At 39.1% G+C, this 27030-nt stretch overlaps 3 protein-coding genes and 1 long non-coding RNA gene across 9 annotated transcripts; 2 read left to right on the forward strand and 2 right to left on the reverse strand.

Annotated features, from left to right (window-relative positions):
- Positions 1–2009: 2009 nt before the first annotated feature.
- On the forward strand, positions 2010–5743 carry ncoa7a (nuclear receptor coactivator 7a). The gene is given in 8 exon segments (XM_081694734.1): positions 2010–2206; positions 2649–2667; positions 2669–2796; positions 3720–3864; positions 4281–4433; positions 4570–4665; positions 4767–4840; positions 4982–5743. Coding segments are annotated over 8 exon segments (777 nt in total). The 5' UTR covers positions 2010–2180; the 3' UTR covers positions 5118–5743.
- Positions 5744–8530: 2787 nt separating this feature from the next.
- On the reverse strand, positions 8531–10168 carry LOC145658599 (uncharacterized). The gene is made up of 3 exons (XR_014124228.1): positions 9829–10168; positions 9524–9592; positions 8531–8640 (listed from the first exon to the last, which is right to left on the reverse strand). It is a non-coding gene; the product is annotated as an uncharacterized LOC145658599 (long non-coding RNA).
- Positions 10169–10177: 9 nt separating this feature from the next.
- Positions 10178–18037, forward strand: azi2 (5-azacytidine induced 2). Of its 4 annotated transcripts, XM_027005363.3 has the most exons (9): positions 10178–10337; positions 10933–10955; positions 11925–12144; positions 12603–12719; positions 12804–12903; positions 13318–13460; positions 13711–13769; positions 14225–14355; positions 15936–18037. In XM_027005363.3, the coding sequence occupies exons 3-9, from the start codon at positions 11932–11934 to the stop codon at positions 16295–16297; spliced, it is 1125 nt and encodes a 374-aa protein (XP_026861164.2). In that variant the 5' UTR covers positions 10178–10337; positions 10933–10955; positions 11925–11931; the 3' UTR covers positions 16298–18037. The 4 variants fall into 4 exon arrangements, with proteins under 4 accessions (XP_026861164.2, XP_081572248.1, XP_026861165.2 ...); XM_081716122.1 differs by having other exon boundaries at positions 10178–10955; XM_027005364.3 differs by lacking the exon at positions 10933–10955.
- A 180-nt stretch (positions 18038–18217) lies between these two features.
- On the reverse strand, positions 18218–24567 carry cmc1 (C-x(9)-C motif containing 1). 3 transcript variants are annotated; one of them, XM_027005372.3, is made up of 4 exons: positions 24427–24567; positions 22969–23061; positions 19233–19323; positions 18218–18987 (listed from the first exon to the last, which is right to left on the reverse strand). In XM_027005372.3, exons 1-4 carry the CDS (start codon positions 24443–24445, stop codon positions 18867–18869), a joined length of 324 nt encoding a protein of 107 aa, XP_026861173.1. In that variant the 5' UTR covers positions 24446–24567; the 3' UTR covers positions 18218–18866. The 3 variants fall into 3 exon arrangements, with proteins under 3 accessions (XP_026861173.1, XP_026861174.1, XP_081572266.1); XM_027005373.3 differs by having other exon boundaries at positions 24386–24542; XM_081716140.1 differs by having other exon boundaries at positions 24516–24539.
- Between the last annotated feature and the right edge of the window lie 2463 nt (positions 24568–27030).

Consider the following 27030-nt stretch of genomic DNA (forward strand, 5'->3'; position numbering starts at 1 on the left):
TTTCGCTCACCCCCTCTTTCTCATCACCATAGTGTTCTACTGTCCATGGGAGCAACCCAATATCTCTGGAAATTAAACTTGCCTTAAAAATAACAGCATCTCTCTCACTCTCTCTCTCTCTCTCTCTCTCTCTCTCTCTCTCTTTCGTACACACTATCTCCGCCTCTTCAACTTTCCAGAAAGTCAAACAATGCTTCTACCCACAGAGCTGTGGAAAGTTTTAGGGGGTTTCCTTAGAAGGAGGCTCCACACTGAGTGGCAGTGCTAGCTATGAACAAAGTAGGCCTAGCTAGTTTACAGTTTTACAAATAGAAGTTGTTCTAAAATACAAATATTTGTACATACATCCACATACATCCAGGATATTCATTGCTGACATTATCACTTTAATTATTAACACTTTAATTTATTTTTTACCAAAAAATGCCACCCTGAAATAAAACCATCCACCAACACATTAGTATGTCTTCAGTCTTTACTTAGGCCCTTAGCACGGCATCAAAATCAGGTAGGTTATGCCTATTGTTATGACCCTGTCTAGGCCATAGAGCCGTAACAGTGTAAAAAAAAGATCATTATCTGAGAAATGAGTAAAATATACGACAGTGATAAGGTGAGAAAGAGGTGTCTTCAAGACATAACATGTAATATGTATGACTGGTAAGGCTTCAGAAGTGGTCCAGTGCCAAAACACAAACAAAGCCCTCTCTAAAAATAAACAAGACATATACATACATTGCAAAACAAAAATATAACTCTTAACTTACTTTCTGAGAACCCCAACCTCAAAACAAACAGGCAACCTCTTCCTAAGGCCAGTTCAGTAACAGACACTAGGTACATATACAATCAAATGGCACTCACAGACACAAACTGAACAAAACTGAACTAAGCAGGCTATGAAATCAAATCAAATCAAAGTTTATTTGTCATATACATAGTCATACACATTATAACCAGGATATGAAACAAACTAGGAGTCCTACACAGGTGAGCAGCAAGGTAGCAAGCAAGTCCTCTGGTAACATCTGTACTGTAAGATTTTTTGCTTTGTTGCTATTTATTTTCCAATGGCTGTACTTGGTGAACCAAAATTGCAGCAGCTACAGCATTGAAGCCTCAAGCCTGGTAAAGCCGTCACCGCTGGGGAAAGTGGTTAAGGTTCAAGGTTTAGAATAAAGGTGTTTATTCTAAAACTTTAATCTAGCCTGGTCAGTGTTATCAGAACAATGCTTTTATTAGAACAGTAAAGCTCCTAGCTGTAAGACAGGCTTGCATTGTGTTTTTGTAGAGTAACTGGTCATTTGGTTCTAAAGCGGTGTAGTATCTCTGTGCAGTGCCATATTTCCCATACAAATCACAAATATTTCACTTAGCAGAAGTTCCTACTACATTAATTTATAACTGACCAGATTTCAATATGCTGCATTAGTAGCCACTGCTAAAGTTAAGTCAACAACCATTTTCTGATTGGCACTGCATATTTGACTGTAATTGAGATACAGATTTGCAGCACAAGTTTCAAAAAGCCATCTGTGCCTGCTCTAAAGTAAGAGACTACAATGGCCCTCAGTTGTGAATGTAAGCTGTCAATTGTTCTTCTTAATTTTTTTTTTCATATCATTTAAGTTCATTTGAGACCATTAAGCTGTGCTTAACCATAAATTATGTTCTTTTTTCATGTATTGAATATTCAGTTTTAAAAACATATTTATTTCATATACAAAAGCTCTGTCATGGGCACAATATTAAAACGGCTCTGAAAATTACTGGAAAGGAATGGCGTGAGGAGCCAGCAAGATTCAACTGGTTTTACTAAGCTTTCTCTTGTTGGGAGTCGTTTTCTCCTCTAATGTAGGCCAGACACGTGTCCCTTGACCCACTTCTTCTGCACGTTAGCACTTTGGCACCCCACTCTTTTTGGTATGAGACAGAGACAGGCTGGGTTAATGTATTACCTAGCAGCCATCTTAACCTGGTTCTGAAAGAGCAGCAGTAGTTGGCTTGGGAGGGCTTACTGGAAGGGCTTATTTCTATCATTATAAAAGCAGGCTGAGCATGGAGAGCACATGGACATGGTGCTACTGAACTGAGCTTCCAGTACGTTTCACTCCTTGCCACTCTCCACCTTCCCTCCACCTTTCTCTGCACCTGTGAGCTAAATCCTGCTCTTTCTCATCATGGGGGCAGCCTACAGTGTGGGAGAGTAAGTGGATGTCGTTGCACTTTTTGGCTCATGATTAAAAATATGAGGTTTTGTGTCGGGCTGTGGGCAGCAGTGTGCACAGCATTCCAGTGTTTCTCACTGAGGCTGCTGGCTGGGGCATGCAGGTTAAGAAGCTGATGCTCATTTCCTGGGCTATGTGGTATGTATGTGGGTGTGTGGAAATAGGCCAACGGTTTTGATGATATGTGCTAGCAGGCTAGAGCACTTTCATTCATTCCACTTGTGTCTTATATTGTACAGCTTTAGTCACAGTATTTAAATTGCATATTGGTAATAATGCATATGAGGGTCAATTAAAGAAATGGTTATAAATTGTTACCGATATATTCATTTACATATTTTATGTTAATGATATCCCTCATTATATTACCAATGAATGAAATTCAAGGTGTAAGTTGTTTACTCTTATGATTTTCTCCAGAGTCAACCACCTCTACACTTTTTTTTGTGCAGTGGTCACCCAACCTTTACTCAAAACATGGCAGGAAACAGAGCTTCTTGGTGGTCAACAAAGACAAGCTGGCTGTGATTGACAGCTTGCTCAGGAATCCTTTCACAGAAACCAACTGTGAATTGCGTAAATCAGGAGGTCTCCTCCCAGCACAATATTATCACATAATCAATGCACGGCACAACCTCTCTATTCCAGGATTCACTTCAGTCTTTTGTAACTGCCTTCACACATTTAATGGTCTTTTTAGGTTTTACTTCCTGTTCTAAGCCTTTTACCAGAAATGAAACCTATCTAGCAAGTGAAGCAACCAATGGCACACAAGTGCATATAGAGAGGAAAAATCAACACACCAATAAGGTTATATGAGGGTTTCTGTGGGCACGTTATATGGTGCATAAATGAGGGATTGTCCATTCATTCACAGAGCAGAGCTACAGAGGACAAAGGCTTGCATAAGAACTATAAAAAAAAATAATTATATATATATATATTTTTATATATATATATATATATATATACACACACACACACACACACACACACACACACACACACACACACACATATATATATATATATATATAAATATATATATATATATATAAATATATATATATATATATATATATATATATATATATATATATATATATATATATATAAATATAAATGTATTTTAGATGCATGTTTTAGAAACGAGATAATATGAGATCAACAGAGGAGAGTATAAAAATCCTTTACTTTTCCAAAGGACATGAGGAGCCTTATGTACAGGTGAGGTTCTGCCTTTGCAGATCAAATTCAAAAAGGCATTTTATGGAATTCTCAGAAGGATTTTAAAAGCATTAAATCCCTCTGAAGAGATTAAAATACATGCATGATCCAGGTATTTGGTTTGCGTTTGCGTGCCTGTCAGCAGGCGTCTGTTATTTTAGGAGCTGAATCGTTACATGCACTAGGAATGCAGCCTTAAAGAAAACCAGCAAAGAGGGTAGGTCATATTTTCTGCTTCATTAGATGTTCTTGTTGTCTGCTTCTGCAGATAATCACAGTGAGAAAGGCAAAGCGTTCACTGAGCATCTATAGCTCCCAGAGCACATGCACCTCTGACAAGGAGGTGGACGACACACTGCCCATTTTAAAACAGCACAGCCACATCCTGTTGGAGCACCATATCCAGAGTGTGAGTGATTCTATACATATCTATTCATAGATCAGTCTACTCTCTATGTGTTAATAGATACCTATGCCACTTAATTTTATCAAGGCTAGGACATTTTTTAGTTATAAGTGATGCTGAATTGTCTGTTATTTGCTTAATGTAATATGGTTGTGGAGGACTGTTTCTGTTTTTAAATAAGTTATTGATGGGGATGTGAGGAATTCATGGCTTTTTTTAATGACACAATATAAATTGTATATGGAAACAAAATATATATAGTCAAATTATACTGTGTATGATTTAATTAGGTGTTAATATTTAGCACCTGTCTGAATATGTGGTCATGATATATCACATAGTGTGAACCTGAAGAGGCATGTGGCAAAACCTGCAGATGATCCAGATGTTCACTAGTGATTGTATGTGTGTGTCCACAGCTGGCCAGCCACCTGCCTGCGCGGATCCAGTGCTGTCTGTGGCATCTGGTCTACAGCACTGTGGAGCATGGCACCAGCCTAAGAACCCTGTACAGGTGCATGGCTCATGTGGACCGCCCAGTCCTGCTGCTCATTAAGGACATGCGCAACCAGGTTAGTACAGGGAGAAATCCTGTGTGCATGCAAATTTTTTTTTAGTCACATTTTTACATTAAATACAGTCTAAGTAAAGCAAGTGCAATGGTAGCGTATATGAAATCTCAGAGTTGCTTTGGTGAACTGTTTGCAGGTATTTGGTGCATTCTCTTCAGATCCGTTCAGAGTGAGCGACCGCTGCTATGGCACAGGAGAGACTTTCCTTTTCACATTCAGCCCAGAGTTTAAGGTCTGTTCATCTCTATCTCTTTGCTCACCTGTGTCTGCTTGCTTTAGCAGAAATGTCTTTTTCTGATTAAACATGTGAAACAAGTTGCTCTTTTTTCACAGATGTTCTGCTGGAGTGGGGAAAATTCTTATTTTGTGAGAGGATTCCTTGATTCCCTTCAAATAGGAGGGGGAGGGTATGTTTTTCAGTCATTATTTTGTCTCAGCAGCTCATTCATTTATTTTGTAACAATATTAATACAATATATAGGTAAATTCTCTGAACAATCTTACTTAAGAGTGACAGCCATCCCTCACCGGTGTTGTTTTGCTTTTAGGGGCTCTTTTGGTCTTTGGGTGGATGCTGACCTCTATCATGGAGCCACATTTCCTTGTAATACGTTCCACAACCAGCCCCTCTCCCCCCAGCATGACTTCACCATCCAGGCCCTGGAGGTGTGGACCTTCCAGTAAAGCCAAACATATAACCAACATGCTCAAGGTTTAACAGGCATGCTGATTGGAACTGTGTTTAACCTGACATTCCAGCCCAGAAACTGGTGTGTCATGCAGAGACAAAGCACAGCATGCAATCAGGTTGAGGCAGGTTGAGATTTGTGGCAGTTTTGCAATGTACAAACTCTGTCTAAAGCCGTTAGAAGACTAGACCAAAACTGCACTAGAGCTCTGCTAGGAGAAAATGGAATTCTTTAGTTGACACTTACATGACACTATTAAGACTAAGATATTCTGTAACAGAACACAGAGCAACACAGACAGATATTGGATTGCACTCAACACACTTGGAGCCTGTACTTTTCCAAGTGGGTCCTTCCTGTTTCACTTTGAAAAGCATTATAGCATAAAATTGTTTATATTTGTTAATATCTGAATGAGCAGGCTCTGAAAAGGATTTTGAAAAGGAATGTTACATTTTAAATTGTACAATTTGTTAATCATTCTTTCTTATTTTGTACATGTTCAATTTTGTTTTATTGCAAAAAAGAACATTTGAGACATTGCAGACATTTGTTTGTAGTATTCTTATGCAGTGCCAACACTGTCTGTAATTCACCTTTTTGTTACAATAAATAATTTCTCTGTGATTCTGTTCTAGTTTATCTACAATCCATCTAGCATCAAACACTTTAATGCAGGACACTTTAATCTGTTAATCTAGGACAAGTTTCAAAATGCTAGTCAGGAAGCATATGTGTACTAGATGACCAGAGCATGACCTAAAATCTAAATGGCAGAATATTTTACAGAGTTTGGGAGCTTTGCCAGTTGCTTTAGTTATCTGTCTATTTTATTAGTATAGTGCATTTTACAATAGGCATTCTCCTAAAGTAGATCTATGGAGGTCAAGCCACAGACCCTAATGATCAAAGGGTAACAGCCAATCTGAAAATTCAGTGAGATCAGGGAATGACAAAATAAGATGCGAATATAATGAAGATGTCATCTTCAACTGGCCATTGGATTTCAGGCAAACAAGAAGGTATAGAGATTGGCAGATGTTCATGAACATCAAATAAAGTAGAAATAGAGAAATGTGCTACACTGTTAAAAATAATGCTTCAAAACATAACTGAATTGGTTGCAAAGATTTGGCTAGTATTTTTAGTTGGCTAGAATAATAGTTTTGACTAGTATAATAACTTTATAAGCTTCCTGAAAATGAAACATGTGTTTCTGTGAATGTTTTATTTAAATTGGTGTGTCAGTTTACCAGTGTTCATCATGTTACAGTGAATGTGTTTGGACGCAGGGTTTTACGTCATGATTTTTATGTGAACTTCCTTTACACGATGTCAAAATCTGGCCCGCAGCGTAATCATATTTGGCCCGCGAGAAAATACCAAACATCTACTAGACAGCGCATGCACCACTAATACTACAAATCCCAGAATGCTCTGCTGGTGCGTTGGCGCGTCAATCAGGACCCACAAGCGCCCTCTCCTCTGTTGACGTTCATTAGCAACCTCATGCTACAAGCTGCACAACTTGCAGCTTTAGGGGCGGGGTCGTGTCACTACAGACATGTACGCTGCAGTGAGGGCTTTTAAAACGAAATTATGCCTGTGGAAGACTCAGATGCTGCAAGGAAACCAAACCATAAAAACGCAAATCTTTCCCGCCGTGTTCCCCATTGCACAGTTTGCTGAAAAACGTAGTGTACTCAGAGCCAAGTTTACCCGACGATTTGCTGACTATGATGCCCAGAAATGTAGGTTTTAACTGCTTAGTAATCCGTTTGCAGTTGATGAAGCTGCTTGAACTCCAGTGTAGTGACACGCTGAAGTCAAAGTATGAGGCTGTGAGCGATGCACATCCCTGACACAATGCCCCAGCTCCGTACCCAAGATGCTGAAATGTTCTCCATGTTCGGCAGCACATATCTGTGTGAGCAACTATTCTCCTTGATGAAGATGAACAATACATCACACAGGAGTCGTCTTACTCATGAACACCTTCACTTTATCCTGAGGATTTCCTCAGCTCAGAGCCTGACGCCAAACATTGATGAACTAGCATCCAAGAAAAGATGCCAGGTATCTGTCTTGGACTAGTGTGCATCAGAGCTTAGCAAACTGAGCTTGAATTAATGTTTTCTTTATGCACTTTTCCTTGCTACTTCAAAGCATGGACTTGAATGGTTGGATTTTCATTGAAGGAAATTATTGTTAGCCTGTGAAAAAAGGGTTATCGCTGAAATTTACTCGGAAGGCTACAAATAGAGAGAGAGAGGCATAAGAGTTTTTTGTTTTTGTTTTTAGAATGCCACAGATGCCTTTTATTTGACATTTGATTTTATGTGTTTATAGTATTAAGCTTCGTTTGTTCCAGATTCAATGTTTAAGCAAAACTTAAGTTTGTTTCCATATGAAAAGGTTCCTCAATTGTAAAAACTTCCTCAATTATAGACATTTTTTCAATAAATATCAAGGTTGGCCTGTGACTTTGTCCAAGTTTTTAATTTTGGCCCACTGTATATTTGAGTTTGACACCTCTGCACTAAACAAAAAAGCTGTGCTTTTTCCAAAATAAAAGTGATGTCAAAGGTGAACATTATTAATGTGACATTAAAAATGTGTCATTAATAACATTTGCTTTATTAGAAGGAACACAAAATTCAAGCTCATTTGCAGTGACTGAACTGGATGCCTTGCTCTTAAAGGTTTTCCTATATTTTACACTTTATTTCAGCAAAATGTTATGGCCTGGTATTATAATACTACTTCCCACAGCAACACAAGAGCAAGAGAAATGTTAATTGAAATATCCTTTAATGGAGACTGGCATCAGGAAAACTATAAAATAGCTCTATCTACTGGCTGCCTTTATGCACTACAAAATTTCATAAATGGGCACCACAATTGTTTTATGAACCGAGAAAAAACAGGTATAAAAAACATTTTCCAACAACAATTTAAAATTCAACTTTAAGATAAAATGAATACAGTAAATTAAATAGCAATGTACTTCACACACACAAAAAAAAAACCAACAAAAAAAAAACCAAACAGCTAACCCAAGGTGGCACATTGGAGAATGCAAAACGGGTGTGTCTAGTGTTAGTCTAAGGCACCTGTACAAAGGACAAGTCTTCCACTCAAGAGGCATAGAAGAACCTGAAGCCCTTGATTATCATCAGATTCTCTTCAAGTTCCATAATGTCTCTGAACTCCTGGTTCTCCTGTGTAAATAAAAGCTCCATGCATCACCCAATAAAAGCATGTTATGGCAGGCCCTGCATTTGGTGAAGCCCTGCCAGGCTCAGCATGAGGCCCAGTTGGAACCTGTGAGCCGCACTGTTTACCGATGTTTAGATTAAGATGCAACTAATGGCTCATGGGCTTGGCAGAATAAAACAGTTTGTTTACCTTCATTCAGAGCTGCTGGTGAGGAGAGCAGTATTGTGCAGGTTGCTTGATATTGCATTGGTCGATCATTAGCTCTATAGCATTCATCAGCATCTTCGCCTTACACACCACTATATACACACATACACAATAAGCCTAAAATTCAGATTACAACAGAAAGCTCTTCCCCTATGAGCTGAGATGATAAAATAAAAAGGATAAAGAGGGAGTTAATTATGTTTATTACAGAAGCCTACTAAACACTAATAGCAGGAAACAATTGACCCTTTTTTCTCCACACTATAATTCTAGCCGTACTACAGCTAAGACTTTTGCGCTCACATTCCTTTGGTTTAAAATGGCAAAGAAGAAGCCTCTCCTTACATTCTAGAGCCTGAGCACACATTGCTTCTTCCACAGCCTTCTCATATGATTGCACACATCTGAGATGTTTAGGCTTGAAAAAGCAGAAGGGAGAAGATGTCTTTCAGTTCCATTACTTCACATTATTACTTCACAAGTAATAATTCCTTGGGACAAGAGAAAGTTAAAAAGCTCCACTTTCTTTGCAGAGGCCCAGAACCTTAAGTGTGGATCCCCCCGAAACTCCACATGGTACTTTAGCACATGGCCCTCTCTATCCCAGAGTGCATACTGCTCTGATGACGGATCTAAACTAATTATGGCCGGCCACCTATGAAGGCAAAAAAAGAAATACCCCTCAAAAATCTTTATAAACACAGATTTGGAGGTTTTATTTGCTCCTACCAAACCTGGTAATTAACTGATGAGTTAAATCAGGTGTATATATTTGCCCATGTGCTTGCTTTTACTTGAACCAGATTTACAGAGTGCAGCTGAGAGGAGGCAGTTCCCAGGGAGAGGTCTCACATGAGCCTTAGTGTGGGGTCTGAGGGATGCATTGCAAGCTGTGAAGGGACCCTGAGTTCTTGTGGCAACCCAAGATAGAATCTGAGTTGAAGCTCACATTCTTAGAAATTGTTCTCAACTTACAGTCTGTTGATTCACACTGCATCCAAGTTCTCTTTACTGTCCTTATTATTCACAACTGGTTCATTCATGCTGTGGATAAGAATCCCAATGAAAATCTGAATTTATACTGTGTATGTCACTTAACCCCTCATACAGACAGCAACAAATACTTATAGCTGCTAAATACTTATATACTGCTATCTAGGCCCATACTATGCTGAAATTTATACTATTGAAATATATACATATTGGAAGTTCGGCTAACTTTATTTTAATTATTTTTGTTGTATTGTTACATATTTCGTACGGCTGAAGACCATAATTACCTAGATGTAAGAACAAAGGGGAAATAATGCATACATTCTTCCTGACGATTTAATCACAGCTGAATAAACGAAATTTAGTCAGTTTTGAGCTACCTTTAAATTACCGCAGCTAGTGTAGCTAATGCTGAGGAAAGTCACGAAAGTGACGATTAGCCCGCCACTGTAGCTGGGTATTCTCGTTTTAATCAAAATCAGCAACCTATATTCAACTACTAATACGCCTCCTGAATAGAAGACATCAAGACAGGGTATGATCAATGCCTTTAGACATTTGCGCTGTTTTTATTAAGGCGCGGGCATATTTTATGCAACCTTGTTTCCGCCGGAAAAAAGTTGCGTCACTGAGGTGATTTACTTCCCGGTTTATGTTTGTGTCAGTCGTTGACATTTTCCTGTAATCCTAACGAAGAAACGCAATCTCGTGAATTTACCACATCCTGTTTATAATTGAAGTTTTATCATGGTTTATATTTTTAGCGTAGTTTGTACTTTAAATTGACTGCTATTCGGTAAGTACTGGCTTTGCCAGCTTGCAGCTTGGCTTGTAAGTAGGTAGCTGCAGATAGTCTTAACATTGAAGCTAGCTCGTACACTAGGAGGAGGAACATTTGTTTTCTGTCTCTGCTGCTGTTTGAACAGTATGCTTGACAGTTTATCCGATATCTCATTTTTTGACAATATATGTGTGTAGTTTTAGCTGTTTGTCCAGATGCATGAGTCATCATAGAATGTTCTGTGGAGTTAAACAGACACGCACGGGTTTTATTGTCAATGTCTATAGTACAGTTTGTCTATAGTACAGTTTGTCTATAGTACAGTTTGTCTATAGTACAGTTTGTCTATAGTACAGTTTTTCTTGTCCCTCAGTCCTTTTTGCTGCTTTAGCTAGGAAGCTAATTGCATTATTTTAACTAACGCTAAAATGTTTCATTATTACAAATGAAGCCTGTATCTTTTCCTGTAGAGAGGGTTTAGTTTTTAGGTTGATTTTTTAAATCGGTGTTTCCCCTTGATTTCTTTTTCATGAACGAGTAATACTTTCCCTTTCACTTTTGAAAACAATTTATCTCAATATGATCGACAAACCTGTATGAATCTTACAAGGGACCCTCGACTTAATATATAGAGTAAGTATTGTGTGTGTGTGTGTGTGTGTGTGTGTGTGTGTGTCTGTGTGTGTGTCATATATAATATAAATATCTGAAGAAGACTAAAGTGAGTAACTGAAGCAAGATGTTAATCGGGGGCAGAGGTCCTTAATTAGATGTTCATACACCTCTGTCTGAAACGTCCTGTTTCTCTGGAAACCTTGTTTCTTCACTTCAGGTTTTGACTGTGTGTGTGTGTGTGTCTGTGTGTGTGTGTAGGTGTGTATGTAACTGAGAAGGTCAGTAGGTTTAGTCTGTCCATATTCTGATACATTGTTTTTTTTTCCATCCAAGCATGTTAAGTTTGTTCAGTCAGACAGTTCAGTGTAGGACTGAATTGTCCATCTGTTATAATGGCAGGTCTGTGTCTGTGCTTTACCTGCCTTTCTACGCTCTGAGGAGAGCCCTTGGCTCCAGATTCTACCACATATTCCAGTGCCATGGCCTTTGCCTTCAGCTTTATTCAGGGCATTGGTCCTTTCTTACAGTTAAAGCAATTAGTGGTAATCATAAGTCTAACTAGCAAAATACATTGATCTACATTGCTAGCTAGCATAATTACCCGCATAAGTACTGTTACATAAGGAACGACATGCATCAGAATATCAGAATGTCACAATGTCCAGCAATGCGGAATAAGAGAATCACTATTTAATCCCTATGCCATGCAACGTCAGTAAGTAAACCTGAGTACTCTCATCCATTCGAATGAAAACATGTGTGATTAGTGCACTTGAGAAGCAAAAGTTAGTGTAACTCTCACATTTATTAAAGCTGTGCTAATGTTTTTTCCTGTGTTAAAGTAATAAACCAGCTGTTTCATCTTCCCAGACTTCTGATAATGCTTTAAAAAACCATAAGGGAACTAGATCTAAGACCTGAAACTATGGTAAACGCAGTAGAAATGCCTGACATCTCTCTGATCCACTGGGACATGTCCCACTGCAGTTCTGGCATGGAGTCACCGCTGGTGGACGACGACATCTGCATTCTGAAGCATGAGACAGCGTATATGGCGGAAAGCCCTGTAGCGGCGTGCGCGGGGGACGAGTCCGTCGCCTCTCACTTCGCCCTCGTTACGGCCTATGAGGACATCAAAAAGCGCCTGCGGGACACAGAGAAGGAGAACACGCTGCTCCGCAAGCGTGTCAAGCAGCTCGAGGACAAGGTGAACTCAGCCATTGACTCCACAGTTCACCATGCTTCAGCCTAGGGTAGAAAACATTTTAGTGTGCTGGGTAGTGTGTTACATGTGTATGTATGTGTTATATGTATATCTAGACATAGATATAGATAGGCAGAATTCCAGTGAAGTACTGTTTCCAGAGAAACGGGACATTTCGTACAGAGGTCTTTCATCATCAGTGAAAGGAAAGTCCTCCTGAAGTTCTAGGAAGTTAAGAGATTGTAGATCAGTTCTTATTCTTTGAGATTTCTAGCTTCAGTGCTGCTATAGCAACAACTGTCAATGCAAACAGATGCGTCATCTATGCAATGTCCATAAGTTTTAAAGTTCCGTGCCACTGGAAATGAAACATGACATAATCATATAAGGGTGATGAAATTGAACTCTGATCTGTTGGGTAACTAAGGGTGCTGACTTTGATGTGTTTTACATATGATCAGGTGTTCCGACCTGAGGCCCCGCCCTCTGAAGGGCCCCAGTACATGAACAAAGCATTCAGTGCATACCGAGGCATCTACATGGAGAAGAAGGATTTGCAGGCGGAGCTTAACAAACTGGTATGAGACATTGTTACATTTGAGTTCTGCTGCTGTTTCAGGACTCAGACTACCAGTAAGTAAGGGTGTCTATGTGTGCTTTAGAGGAAAGAGCGGGCTGAGTCAGAAAGGCACCTGACGGAACAGCTACAAGCCAAAGAGCTGGAGCTGCTGCAGCTCAAGTCTGAGATGGAGACAAGCCAAGGTACGTACTCCTCTGAACACATGATCTGCTTTCTCAGATATCCCAACCCAGCTGCCATGTGTCCTATCATCTAAAATGTGCTGTATACGTTTTCGCTATGCTGTTTTAACTAATTTGACTTGTAGGAAATTCATGTTGCAGTATTTAATGAGACGACTCTTTTTGTAAATAGTTTCTATAGCCAAATGCATTTGCTTAATGTGCTAAGCCTTTAAAATCCAATTCTAGATTTGGATTAAAGTAAATAATTAGTGTCTGACATTTATATTTGGTGTAGTAATAAGGATTAATAATTACTCCTTACTGCATGGAGTATTAATTGATACATGTTGGCTTTAAAGGAACAGAAGATGTAACCTTTTTTGGTTTACTGTAAGTGATGTATTTGTGTCTCTGTGTTTGGTGCTCTGTCAGTGATGAAAAGCCTGAATGACACACAGGATTACTGGCAGGTGGACCGAGGGAACCATGAATTGCAGCACCACACACTTCAAAAACAACTGGAAAGACTGAAACTGGAAAATAGCCAGCTACAGAACCTCTGTGGTCTCAAGCAGGTGTGAGCATATGCACATGCAAGCGTGTGCTAGCAAGTGTGTGTGTGTGTCTCCTTTATAAGTGATGCCTGTGGACCATCATATATAAATGCAAGTTAACACAGCTTTTTATTTTAAGAGCTTGCATGAGGTCTTATTTTTGCTCAGTAACTGTTACTCCATTTGACATAATGTCCTCGTGAGACCAATTTGGCCAAGAGCTGAACTATTCATTATTCATTTCTTGATGGATTTTAAATTTTTTTAATAGGAAGATTCATTGAGCTCTGTTAAGAATGATGACAGCCAGGAGGTGGCAGCAGAGTCCAGGTAATGTGGTTGCTCACGGGTCTGTATATCCTGTTTTCTTTCTACAGTGAAGAGAAATTCTTATTACCAGAGGGAGCTGTTTGATTATAGTAGCTTGTTTTGAATCTGTTCAGTGTAAACAATGCAGTTTGTTCTTTCTTATGTGAGGGGTGTAAAAGAATGCACAGTATGTGTTACATGTCCTGTTTCTGGCAAACCACACTGATCAATGACTTAAGGCAGGCAAACATTCTAAGCTAATGGTATCTGGTATTTCGGTCATCTCCTGGACTCCTGCATGATAATATTTGTAATATATGCAATATAGATATTGAATATATATTTTTTGTACATTCCTGACATGTCCTAAACATACTTATTGTCTTTTATTTTATTTTATAAATTTAAGTAAATTTACATATACATTTTGCATGCATGTTAATGATGTTTCATTGTTGGTTGTGTTTTGGCATCAGGGAGGTGGCTGTGGTGAGACTGTATGAAGGTGTTTGCAGTGAGATGTTGTGGTTGCAGACGTTGGTAAAAACTCAAACTGATTTAATGAAGAAGCTTCGAAACAAACCTTTGCCACCAGTTCTCCGAAGAGGTCAGTCCTCATTCAAACACAATTGTGTACGCACACACCCTTTTCTACATCCACACTCTGTCTCTCTTTCACACACACATATCTACTTTCACCTCTCATATTCACAAACCTTTATACATTTAAACATACTGCAGATATGTACACACAAACCTATTCACAGGAATATACAGTTCTACGTAATGGTAATTTAACTTTTTTGTAAGTCCTCACTTTTCACAAAGAGTCCAGTTTAAAATGAATGAATGATGGTGGCGTACAGCTCTAATTATGTGTACAGAATTAAAAAGGAATTACATAGTCTTGTGAAACAAGAATGTATAAAGTTATAGATATATTGATCTCTTCATAACATATCATCAGGATGTTGGTCTTTGTTTCTTCACGTTTTGGTGTTTTAGGATGCCCGAAAAACAATCCCATTTTGAGCACAAAAAGCTCCAGTTACACTTTGAGCATCCTAAAACTGCCTAATAGGTCATTAGACATTATTTCAGACATTTTGTAGAATAGGTATAAATACTTGTGTGTGCTTGGCGAATTATAATAGTAGGCCTGCATGTAAGTGGAATAGTTCCCTTTTTCTTGCTGCTATCTGCTTCTGAGTCTTCCTCTTTTCATTCTTTTTCCTCCACTACCTTCTTTGGTTGCTTGTGAGAAGGGATGATGAGTTCATGAATCCCCAGATGAAATAAATTCAGTGCCTGGTGGAAAAGCTTGACCTCACACCTACAGTGATAGTGCATGTGGTCAATCTTCCTTATGTCTCCATTCAAAACCTAGGCAATCAAATCCAGCATACATACATTACAGTGCACGAAGTTAGCAGATGAAAAACACATTTGGATGATCTCATTCCTCTTCTCCAGTCACATCCAGGGAAGTGGAAATAATTGCCCATCTGTAGCGTGAGATGTGAGAGAGAGTGGTGGCCCAAGCGGGATTCAGTGTCTGGAGGTTCTGAGTTTCTTAGAGTTTCCCAAACAGAGCAGAGGAATGTGAACTGGAGTGTGTTAAAGACCACCTTCATGCTTATTTCAGTGAGTAGGGTGGTCCTTTTCCACACAGGTCATACACACCACACACACACACAGAGAGAGAGGTTTTTTTTGTTTTTTTTAATCTTTAAAAGGTTAGAGGTTAGGCTGGGCATGCTGCAGTGTGGCACTGTGAGGGTATGCACTTTTGTGGGTACTTGCATGCGAGTGCGTGTGTGTAGGTGCATGTACCTGCATGCTAAGATGGTAAGGCAGAGGGAGATTTCTGGTGACCCTCTAGTGAACCAGCCATCTTACGGGACCTGTCACAACAAAAGTGCACACAAACCATTTTTTTACTGCATTCACGTAGGGAAATTGAGAGCTGTGTGATATAATGAGAAAGTAGTTAATTACATGTGTTCTCTCATAGTCATTTTTTTTCAGTCTGACATCTGGTATTTTTGGATTTGAATGCCTCATTAATTTATCTACATAAAATTTTGGATTGTACTATCTGAAGTTTAAATAATTTGTATGTTAAGATGATTTTTAACTAAGCTTATGGTGGTTGATGGTGCATGGGATTGTTGATGTGTGTTGTAGCTGCTTCAGCTCTGCCTGTGCAGTGTCGGGATGACGTGGAAAGGAACAGCTCCCCAGTGCGAGTGACGGCACCGCGCCCCCCCAGCGCCCCCCCGGTCCCCTGCAGCTCAGCCCGCCCTGGCCCCTCGATAGCACCCCTGTTCACCGATGGCCTGCAGGAAAATTGTTGGAAGGAGCCCTGGCCACTGCAGCGGCCAGCCCCTGTGGGGAGCCCTGCCCCCTCGGGGAGCCCCGTCACCCCCCCCAGCCCCCCACAGCCCGGGGCCCCTCACAGCCCCAGCCACCCTCGGCCCAGCGACGCCTTGTTCTGGGAGAACCCCATGGCCAGCAGCTCCAGTGCTAACAGGGCCAAACCATATTGACAGGCAACCCTGTGTCCAACCACAAAGATGCCCTATCTGCCTTAAATCCCCACGTCTCTAATGTCCAGGATGAGGTACCTCAAAGCACCTGCACTGTCTGCTGCTGAAGGCAGGTGTGTTGCTTTCACCTGGAGGATGTAAATAACTTTACAGAGAGGGGTGGCCGTGCGTGTGCGTGCGCGTGCGTGCGTGCGTGCGTGCGCGTGTGTGTGTGTGTGTGTGCGTGCGCGTGTGTGTGTGCATGAGAGAGAGAGAGAAAACCGACATAATTTTCACTCTCCAAATAAGAATCTTTGTTGTTGTGATTTCTGTGTAGCCACTGGTACATCTTGAACCTTAGGGATTTATGTTCATGTATTGTTTCATATTTTCATTACTGTGAAAGATCATAAATAAGGTGAGTTACATGGCTGTAGGTCTGGTAGCTAATACTTGTCAGTACCCTCTCTGTGATGCTTATTTAATCCACACATTTTTGTTAATTTCCGAATATTAAATGATTTCACATTGGCTTTAAATTGAACCATTTTTGGAAATAAGAATGTGTACAGAGAGGCTACAGTTGTAATGCTGTAACTGTTTAAAGTGGATTAATTCCACATTCATATTAAGATCGTTTAGCACTTTGTTTCACATAGGAGCCCATGGAGGGTTTCAGGTCGCATGTTAATTCAGTATCAGACTGTATCTTCTCTGGTCTACTTACCCAGGTTAACTCCCTTTAATCACCAAGATGTGATTGGGTTAGTGTGTACTTATGGGTTTAAATGGGTGGGCAATCCATAAAGGGTTGGTGTGGTTCCATGTTTTCATGGAGTAAATCCCATTTAATTTATTAGTTGTTTGAAGGCTTTAGACAAACTGAATTAACAAATGGAATAAGATGTATTCCAGTTTAATTGAACTGAAAACCTGTTGCTATGGTGCATAGTTGGAACTGGGTCATTCCTGAAAGCGTGATCCTTACAACAGGCAATTTCTTTCCCTAGGGCTGACTTTTAAAACGAAGCTTTTCGACATGTTGGCACATCCATTTGTGTATATCGATCTATACCTGTACTGACTGTACCACAGCACATAGTACATCAAACCTCCCAGTAAGAAACAAATGTGAAAATGTTCTCGCACATGTCTAAGTGCAGTTTACGCATTTTGAAAGTTAAGATCAGATCTCTTGGGTTATAGATGCAGGACTGGAACATGTCATCATCAATACCCTCTTTTATTGCTCTTGCTAAGGAAACTCCATCATGAAACCGCACCGACACGCTCTGGTAGCGCTGTCAGCGTGTGACGAGTCATCTGTCCGTTCTTGGCACGAAGGGCCGTTACTATGGCCTCGGTTTATAATTTGACATTTTGATTTCAGAGGTAATGGAGTTGTGTCCAGTTCGGTTACTCCTACTATGGGAACCAAAATGCAATGTACAGTTAGTGTAGATTATTTTTTAGGATGATCATGCTTCAAACTGTTTGTAAATATTAAATAAATCAATGTAAACATTTGTACTTATTGATGAATCAAACATTGAGTAAAACATGTCTTTCAGTATTTAAATTGCTGGAAACAAGCATCAATCTTTGTTGGGGAGGTGGTCATTTTATGGTTTTAATCCATTTACAGTGTATATTGTGAGACTGTGGTAACTCAGTGTTTATTGAAAGGGCTACCAAGTTGGCCTTTTAGTAGGATTTCATATATAATGGATTTTTTTTTTAATAAAATTTTGTAGTAATGCAGTTTTTGTACAGCAGTATTCACCACTTTACAGGACAATACACAGCCCAAGTAGTTGAATGTCCTTGGTAAATGGAATACAGCATACATGATGGAGTCTCTAAAGCTCAATTTCCTTTTTTCTTCCTTTGGTTAGACCCATGGAGCTGATCAAAGGTTAGATGGCCAGATCACAAGTTGGCTGCCTTAGTATCACTTTATTTGATATCAGGATTTGATTTTTAAACACCACAAGCATCATTACAACTGCAAAACAATTGTGTGTGTATATATACATTAAATAATATTGCTAAAACATTCACATAGTCAACAAAATAATGGGTCAACTCTGTTATGGAAACTCTGGCATCTTTAGTGTAAATAAAGGGAGGTGGAAAACAAAGCTATCTGAAAACAATTGGACCATGGTTCACATTCATAGTTTCGACATACTCTGCAAACACACCATCAGAGAAACAGACCAAAGTAAACTACTTTTTTTCAAAACCTTTTTTTTTTTTAGGGGAAAAATTGTCTATAATTCCCTGTGGATGGAAATTCACACTGCTATCTGATGCAATTCAAAAAAATAAAAAACCCTATTCCCATGAATTTTTATTAGGCTTTAGGTGCTAGTGAAGATTCATATAAGGCAATCATGAATATAAACCATGACCAGCCCACTAGGAAAGTCTCCATCATAACGTAACCCAGATCAGCCCCAGTTCTTGCTGGTTGCCTGCAAGTGTCTTTCCTCAGGCATCTCCAGCATCACCGCAACATGGAGAGTATCGCTGAGAGCTGCTACTGCTGTCAGCTGACCCAGAGGCCCAGTGGGGGCTGTGTGGGCTCCTATGTGCTGTTGGGGGACTTCTGGTTCCTGTTCTTGGCAGAAATTCCAGTCTTCTGATATTCTTGTTTCTCCCTGATATACTCTTGCTTGCATTCCTCAAAGAATGCAGGGTCATTGTAGCTGTAAGCAAGAAGAATACATTATATATAGATGACCAAGTAAAACATTTTTTGACATTTAAATTTTTAGAAAGGATATAGGTTTGATCTGTCTGGGTTCTAATTCCACTCTTGGAGATCTCAGCACTGTTTGTGTTCCAACCAGCTGTATTGATTCATCAGTTCATCAGTCTTGAAGGAAGGAGAAGCTAGTGTGCAGTCCCATGACTGCATGTTAGCAGTCTCTCAGGGGCAGTAGCCACTCACTGCTTTGTCAGGCACTCCTTCAGGGCTTTGTTTTCTTCCTGGCATTTAACAACCATGAGGAATCCAGTCTCCTTGCAGCAATGAGTGAAAGCTGTTAACAGAAGAAAAAGTTCAGATTGCAGATGACAGTGAGTTAGAAAAAAAACAAAACTTTCTTCTTCTTTTTTTTCACTCAAGATGTGAAACTGCCAAGGACGAAACAAGACAGCAAACCACAAACTGCCCCTCTGGCAGGCTGTAGCAGGACCCACACTTTGCTTATCTGACAAGAGCCCACATTTCCTCTCCTAGGCTAAAATAAAGGACGCTGCTTGCATACGTGTTCAGACCTCTACCATCGTGCAAAAGGCACCAACAAAAATACCCTTCAGGCCAAGAGAGGACCACTGCACCCCAGTTATAAATACTCTCTGGGTCCCTAAGCTTTAGACATAAATGGAGCCCCAGCAGCCTGATCGTTAACTGCTGATGGGGCAAAAGCAGCTCCTTGTGCTGAACAGGACGCTCCAGTGGCCGGTTACACACGACCACAAAAGCCGTTGAGCCAACCTCATCAGTATTGTCATTCATCTTTAGCAATTGCATACGTGGGATGCAATAACACCTGGTACTTAGGAAAAAGGAAATATTAATGAATATTAAAGGAGTGGGTGGGGCCATGCTGAACAACTAGCGTTCGAGTTCCGAGTCAAAGTTTCGCTCTCCGAAAGCACAGGAACAATGACAGCTTGGCTGTGTGAAAAGGCTGCTTAAGGGTTTTACATCACTGTGGTTAGCAAGGTCCTGAGATGTGCGTTAATTAGGCTCCTCTTTCCTGCATCCCAAAGCTCCCAGATAAATAATTCCAATTACTTATATATGACTGATTATTGTCAACATGTTTCATCTGTATGCAGAGAAGATTGAGCAAAACCAATTCCAGGATTCACAACCCCGAAACTAATCTAATACATATGAAAACCATTCCACTCAATCCGTCAGACGCATAAACACAAATCTAAAAACACCACAGTACAGTAAACAATCGACTCTGTCCATGTGCTGTAAGCAGAACTGATTTTTGACTGAAAATGCAGCATAGATTCACTTTCTAACTTAAAGAAAAGGCAAGAACATGAGAAGTAGGAGCATGTATGGAACATACATGGCTTTCTAAAGGTCCATAAAACTGCTCACACTCCACTCATTGTAATCAGGATGAACACTGTATAATTTTTCTATCAATTCATTTGATAGCCTAATCACAGCGGTAAACGCCAATATAAGCAAAATGAAATTAAAGCACATCTATTGAAACAAGTCCAGACTATCACTGGAAAAACTGCATCTCTGCACTGCACTGTTTCATCAATTAACAGTGGCAGTGAAATGTAAGCAGTATTGAATAGCTGCTAATACAGACTTGATCTTCGGGGGAGTACACACCTCCTCAGCAAATAGTACACTCTGGCACCTAAACAGTAGTACTAGTTCAGCTAATGCATGTTAGGATCCTCTGTCTATTCCAATACTCCTAATACATTAGGATCTTCTATCCTAATTCTCAAGAATGGATGCTTCTGAACTGGGGAGTCCTACTTGACTACCGGTCAAGTGACATAGAACTGTACCAGGTGTGCTGCTGCCTGGTAAACTCCCAGTAAAGTGGGAGTGCAGGTCAGTCTCCCCCACTGTGCAGTGGGCCTAGACACAGGCCTCTGCTGGGCACGCGCTTTCTGAGACTTTTTTCCCTTCGTTCTCTTTCTTCTGGTTGGCTGAGCAGCAGGAGCAGAGGGATTTTACTCCAAAGTCAATTAATTCTCACATGATTAGAAGCAAAGAAGATATCCAAACTCAATCATCTCTCCAGCAGCGTAGAAATCAATAGTCCTGATATGATTTTCAGATTAAAGAAGCCTGACGCAGAGCAATTGGTGCAACAAAAGCTGAAACGATATATCCAGAGAACCGTAAATAAGGGTGATATCAGAACCATATTTATCAGAGGGGAGAAGTGGTGTTGGATAATCTCTTTGGAAAGAACAAAAGATTAGAACAAAGAAACCACAAGACCTAGATTTACAGATATATATATATATATATATATATATGCAAACTGTCTAGTGAACTTTGGTTTAACATTGCAGTATCCTTGTCTGAAATTACCTTAGAATTGGTTTGACGAATGGAGCACCAGAATGGACAAGACACAACTAGAGAACCACTCAAAAACCATGACAACAGAAAAAACAAGCTACTTCAGCTCTGATTCTACATTTAAGGTGAATTCATGAAGATCTTACAATAGACACAGCACCTAAAACGGAAATCTCACATTCAGCACCTTTAAATCACACTGTAACCACTTTAACAGGAAAGGTAGGTCCAGGAGAGTAGGACACATCAAGGCAGTCTGCAGCTGTATGTTCACACACAAATGCGTGTGCACACACTCTCTCTCTCACACTCTCTCTTTTACACACACACACTCACGGAGGAGGTGTGAAAGTGTGCACTGAAGGTTAGGAGGGGGCTTTCCACGTCTTCGTCAGTGTGTGCGCTGCTGTCTCTGTATGGTGTGCAGGTGTGGACATGAAAAGATAAAATGAAGAACGAACAGAGATGGGTGTCGACCCCGCCAACTTAACCGAAGCGAGTGAGAACCGTGAGGTGACTTGTATGAAGAATGGAGGGGAAAAACAACAAAACTCAATGAGTAGTAGGCATGCGAACCAAGGGCTGCTTTGGTTTAGCATTCACCACCTCAGATCCTAAAAGTATATAAATGATCTAGCCACAGTCTTTCTGTTAAAATTTTTTAAAGAACTGATACTTCAAATTAACTTTAAAAAAGTCTTCAACCTTTTCTATTAAAAACACTTTTGTTTAAAAAAAGCATGATGTAGAATCAAGTACTGGTTTATGAGCCCACCTTTTTTACTGTAATCAAGATTCTTTAACTGCCATAAAATACCTAATTTATATGATCTGTGAAATGGGGAAAATTTTCTAGCTGACAAATGTTAACATTTGGACTGTGGTTGCAGTTTCAGAATTTGACAAATCTCAACATCTAGAATCTAGAAATCAGTTGGTCTCATCCTGGGAAAAAAAAATAACCAAAAAGTTGAAATGAATTATTTACAGGAAATGCAGGACCTAAAAGAACAGCTCGTGGAAGGTCAAAATGAAAATGTTTTGCAAACACTTTTTTGGCTCTGCAGACTTTTCCACAGTCTTCTGATAAGGTTAACAAAATAATGCATTAACTATAAATTACAGATCTTGCTCCATTTTGTTAGTTTGAAAGGCATATGATGAAAATACTGTCTAAACACTAAATTTGTGTTATTTTCCTCTCAAAATACTACAGCTAGCTGCAGCTAGAGAACCCAGGCATATATAGCTCAGTGGTTAAGATACTTGACTTGTAATTGGAAAGTTGCTGGTTCAAGCCCCACCACTGCCAAGGTTCCACAGTGCAAGGCACTTAACCCTTACATGCTCAAGTTGTACTCAGTCATGACTAAGTTATTTTGGATAAAAGCATCAGCTAAAATGATCACAATATAAATTCAATCTGATTACTTGCCAATAAGGACAAGATATTCTCTTCCTATCTTTTATGATGACAAAATTCCACCCATTAAGAAAAGATGTTAATTCTATTTTACTTAAATACAGAAAGGCATGGTTGAGAAAATTGGCATGCTTTTGCAAAGTGCCCCAGTTCTGTGGCTCTCTAATGGACACATACCTTCAGCCTGCTGATCACAGAGCACTCTGGCCTTCTCTCGCATCATCTTTGGAATCAGCACATCGAGCTCCACATGCCTCAAGTGTGGCTCATCTGGGGGTTAGAGACAGCCACACACCACTGATCATTAAAACAATGCCTGTTTTTAACAAAGCCAACTTTTCTTACTTTTTTTTTTTTAAGAGTTCAGTGTTTTTCACACTTTCATTAACATGTTCTTATGCAGACTGGTCGGAATGGATTTTAAAAATTTGTTTTGTTAATTCTATCTATCTAATATATATATATATTAGATAGATAGATAGATAGATAGATAGATAGATAGATAGATAGATAGATAGATAGATAGATAGATAGATAGATAGATAGATAGATAGATAGATAGATAGATAGATAGATAGAGCGATAGAGCGATTTTTCGAAATTGCAGAAAAGTACACAGAGCTTCCAGAGAAATGTTTCGGACAAAGGCCCTTCATCAGTTGTGCAAGCAAAGCGCTTCTGAATTTGTAGGAGGAAGAACTTTATTGCAATGTTGAATATTTCTACATCTCTCACTACAGTACACTGCAGTTCCTCATCTATATACATGTGTGTGGGGATAACTAAAATTAAATTGGGCAATAATATATACTACACTCTTTAAAAATAAAAGTACTGCTATTGGATACCAAGTTTACTTAACGTGAGGATGTTGATTTTGTCCTACACCTTAATACTTATCCTGTAAATCCCAAATATAGTCAAGATGGTCTATAACTCCCCTGCTGGTTATCCTGCTGTCGCTAAGGAATCTTCAACTAGCTCAGAACACAGCAGCTTTTTACCAGGACACAAAGTGACGGCAAACTACCCTGGTCTTGCTGAGTTTGCACTGGCTGCAAAGTTTTTGACAAAGTTCTTAATTGCTTAGCACATCTGTTAATCTCCTGAGGCATTACAGCCCAACCCAACCACTTTACTCAGCTGAGATGTAGAAATACTAACTTAGTTACTAATAAATACTTGCTCGATCTTTAGCGTTATCACTGTATTAGAAGTCGCTGTATAGTCGTTATATTGTAGCTAACGCTATGTAACTACACCGGCAGTAGCGTCTCTTGATGCTAGTAGCAGCAAGCCAGATAGCGTAAATTAGCTAGCTAGCTCCTTCAAATTAAAAGAATTACGCGATGGCTATTCGCTAGTTAGCAACCTGCACGAGGACAAATCGTGATGTACAAATGAGGTAGCTAGCTTAAAGTGGCGAGCCAAATTCTGTAACGAAGATGTCATATGCACACGGTTGCTACTAGAATCGTTTTCAAGGTGCATTTAAGGTGTATTAGTTTGCTAAATAGATTTCTAGGTGGCGTTAGCTACCTAGCTAACCTAGCTAGCAAACTAGAGTAAAATCTTCCATTTTAGGACAGCTTACTCTTCACTCAGCCTGAAATCCAAATGCTCGGAGATCAATACCTGCTTTAGAAGTCTCCATGTGTATATTAAGCTGATAACTATGATATACTAACAAAACGCAAAGCCACAACCCAGGCAGGAATAGCTACCGTGTGTATACAGTGTGACCCTGATACCGCAGGTCTGTCCCAAACATAGCTCACTTCCGCTGACGTAACTAACATGGCCCGAATTCGAAAAGGTTTAAACTAGTGTAAACTGTGTTTGATCTTTTTTTTTTTTTTACTTTGAGAAAGTAACCTGGTTTTAGCTATATATCTACGTGGTAGTTTAAATTTACAAATCATTTTCTAAAGTACTCTATTGTAATTGTTTCTTTTAGCAAGAAGCTTACATTCTGTCTATTTCAATCTAAGTATAAAAACATTTGTTTTTTTACTGTTTCCTAATATAACTACGTTAATAAACTTTGTCAGCTGTCTTGACAATATCCAGAATCACTCAGTGAGAGTTAGCAGATCAAAACTGCTTCTTAGCCACTGGAAGCTATCCTCAGCTAAGATTTATTTTGTTGTTATGTAATTCACTGTAATAGTCATTCTCCTGGGGATTTCTAAACCATTCATGTGCTAGATAGATAGATAGATAGATAGATAGATAGATAGAGAGAGAGAGAGAGAGAGAGAGAGAGAGAGAGACCCTACAGACCCTACAGTACTGTAAATGCCCTCTAAAGGCAAGATCAGGTGAAACCAAGAATTCAAATTTATAGTTCTGAAAGTTATTTAGCCACCTATCCCTGAAGTTTGGACACAAAGGTTTCTATTATATCAAAATGACAAACATAAAAGGGCATATACATATTCCAAACATGTTGTCATTGTCATGCTTAGTCCAAAACTTTGGCAGCACTGTTCCATTACAAGGTTTTGGGTAATAATGGAAGATATGTAACAGGGTTACATAATCAAAATACCAAAAAAATATAACTTACATGGTTGAAATGAAGTTGAAATGAATCCTACACCACTGGACTGCACAGATTTAAAAAAAAAAAAAAAAACAAAAAAAAAAGAAGAAGAAGAAGCTTGTGGGTTGATACCAGGACATTTGTTTTAGTAGACAGCATCTCATCTATAATTGTAATTTTTACAGATGGAATGTTGGCTGCCATCCTGGGACTGGTGTTTCTCAATTTTTTCACAGTTGATGGGTTACAAAGGAATCAAAAGAAATGGAAATAATCAGATAACATTATTTTAATATAGTAATCATTTGAATTTGGTTACAGAAACATTGTTTCAACAATCACTAATCTGTAATTATTTTCCCAGTATATTTTTATTTGTTTTTTAAAACATCACAGTCAATGTCTTCACGGTCACATAAGTTCATGACTTGTGAACCCCTATGCATTCCTTTCTTCTATTTTCTACCCAATTTTTCACAGTAGAGTACATTTTTAAAGGAACCTTCCCATCCCTGCCCATTAATAATTATTGACATGTTAATTTCAGTTTGATATCAATATTGACAGTATTGCTTGGCAGTATTTCCAACTTCTCCAGCTTTATCACAAAGTTAATTAGCTAATTAACTGATGTCAAATACATGGAGTTCCATTGTTACAACTTGCCCCACTTCCCAGGTAAGTTGTAACATAACCTGGGCTAAATTGTAACAATAAGAATCTAAATACTGAGACCACACCACAAAATATGCATCTAAATGTGTTTAATTTCAATACTTCAACATATAGCGATAATACCTGAATGCATACATATAAAGAGTTACACATATACACAGTTAGTTAGTTATTTGTCATATGATCCCAACACAAATGTCCAGAAACAATGAAAAGCTTATTCACAGGTGTCTCTTCCTGTACATATCAACATAACGCAGATATAAAAGAACTGCATATACTAAAGACCAATTCCTAATGAGGTCTAACACACTGTACACACTAATCTACACCTGTCAGATGCTCAGCAGGGCCACCTCATGTGGAGACAATCCAAATTACAAATCTACTTCCCAGTCAAGGAAGCAGTCAACACATCCTCTTGCTCTGCACTGAATACGTTTTTCTGCTGTGATAGCCCACACTGGGTAGCTGTTTTGATTCTCGTTCTCTGGGGTTTTGATATTTCTTGCAGTATCTGCTCAGTGTCACATGGCAGATAGAGTATTCTTTGGCGACAGACCTTACTGTCTTTCCCTTTCAACTTATCTGATGCAGATTTAAGTATATGTGCAGGTTCACCCCTATTAGATTCTCTCGTCCACTGTCTTGGTGTGATTTTAAAAAAGGAGTATAGAGAAAAAGGAGGATAAAGAAAATGTTTATAATTGTCATTGAAGGATTAGTACCACTTTTTAAAAGGTGTTACAATCATCCCCAGCCCTGTCAGCCATTGCTAGCTAGCTGTAGCAGTATGGTGGTTTGAAATTAGGATAAATGAAGTAACTCACATTTTACCTAAGAAACTACTCTTTATTATGATCCAAGTTACATAATTCCAACTTCTAACAGGATCAGCACTAATCAAAATATACACTTGGTAAAAAATAACTTTTTTTTATCTGAAAATCAGTGTTTTAATTATAAAATCTGCATACCTTTTCACACAGATATGCAATTTTAAAGCTATAGGAACTTTA

The sequence above is a fragment of the Electrophorus electricus genome, chromosome 1 (assembly GCF_041902795.1).
Source record: "Electrophorus electricus isolate QZ-2024a chromosome 1, ASM4190279v1, whole genome shotgun sequence".
Classification (NCBI taxonomy): Eukaryota; Metazoa; Chordata; class Actinopteri; order Gymnotiformes; family Gymnotidae; genus Electrophorus; species Electrophorus electricus.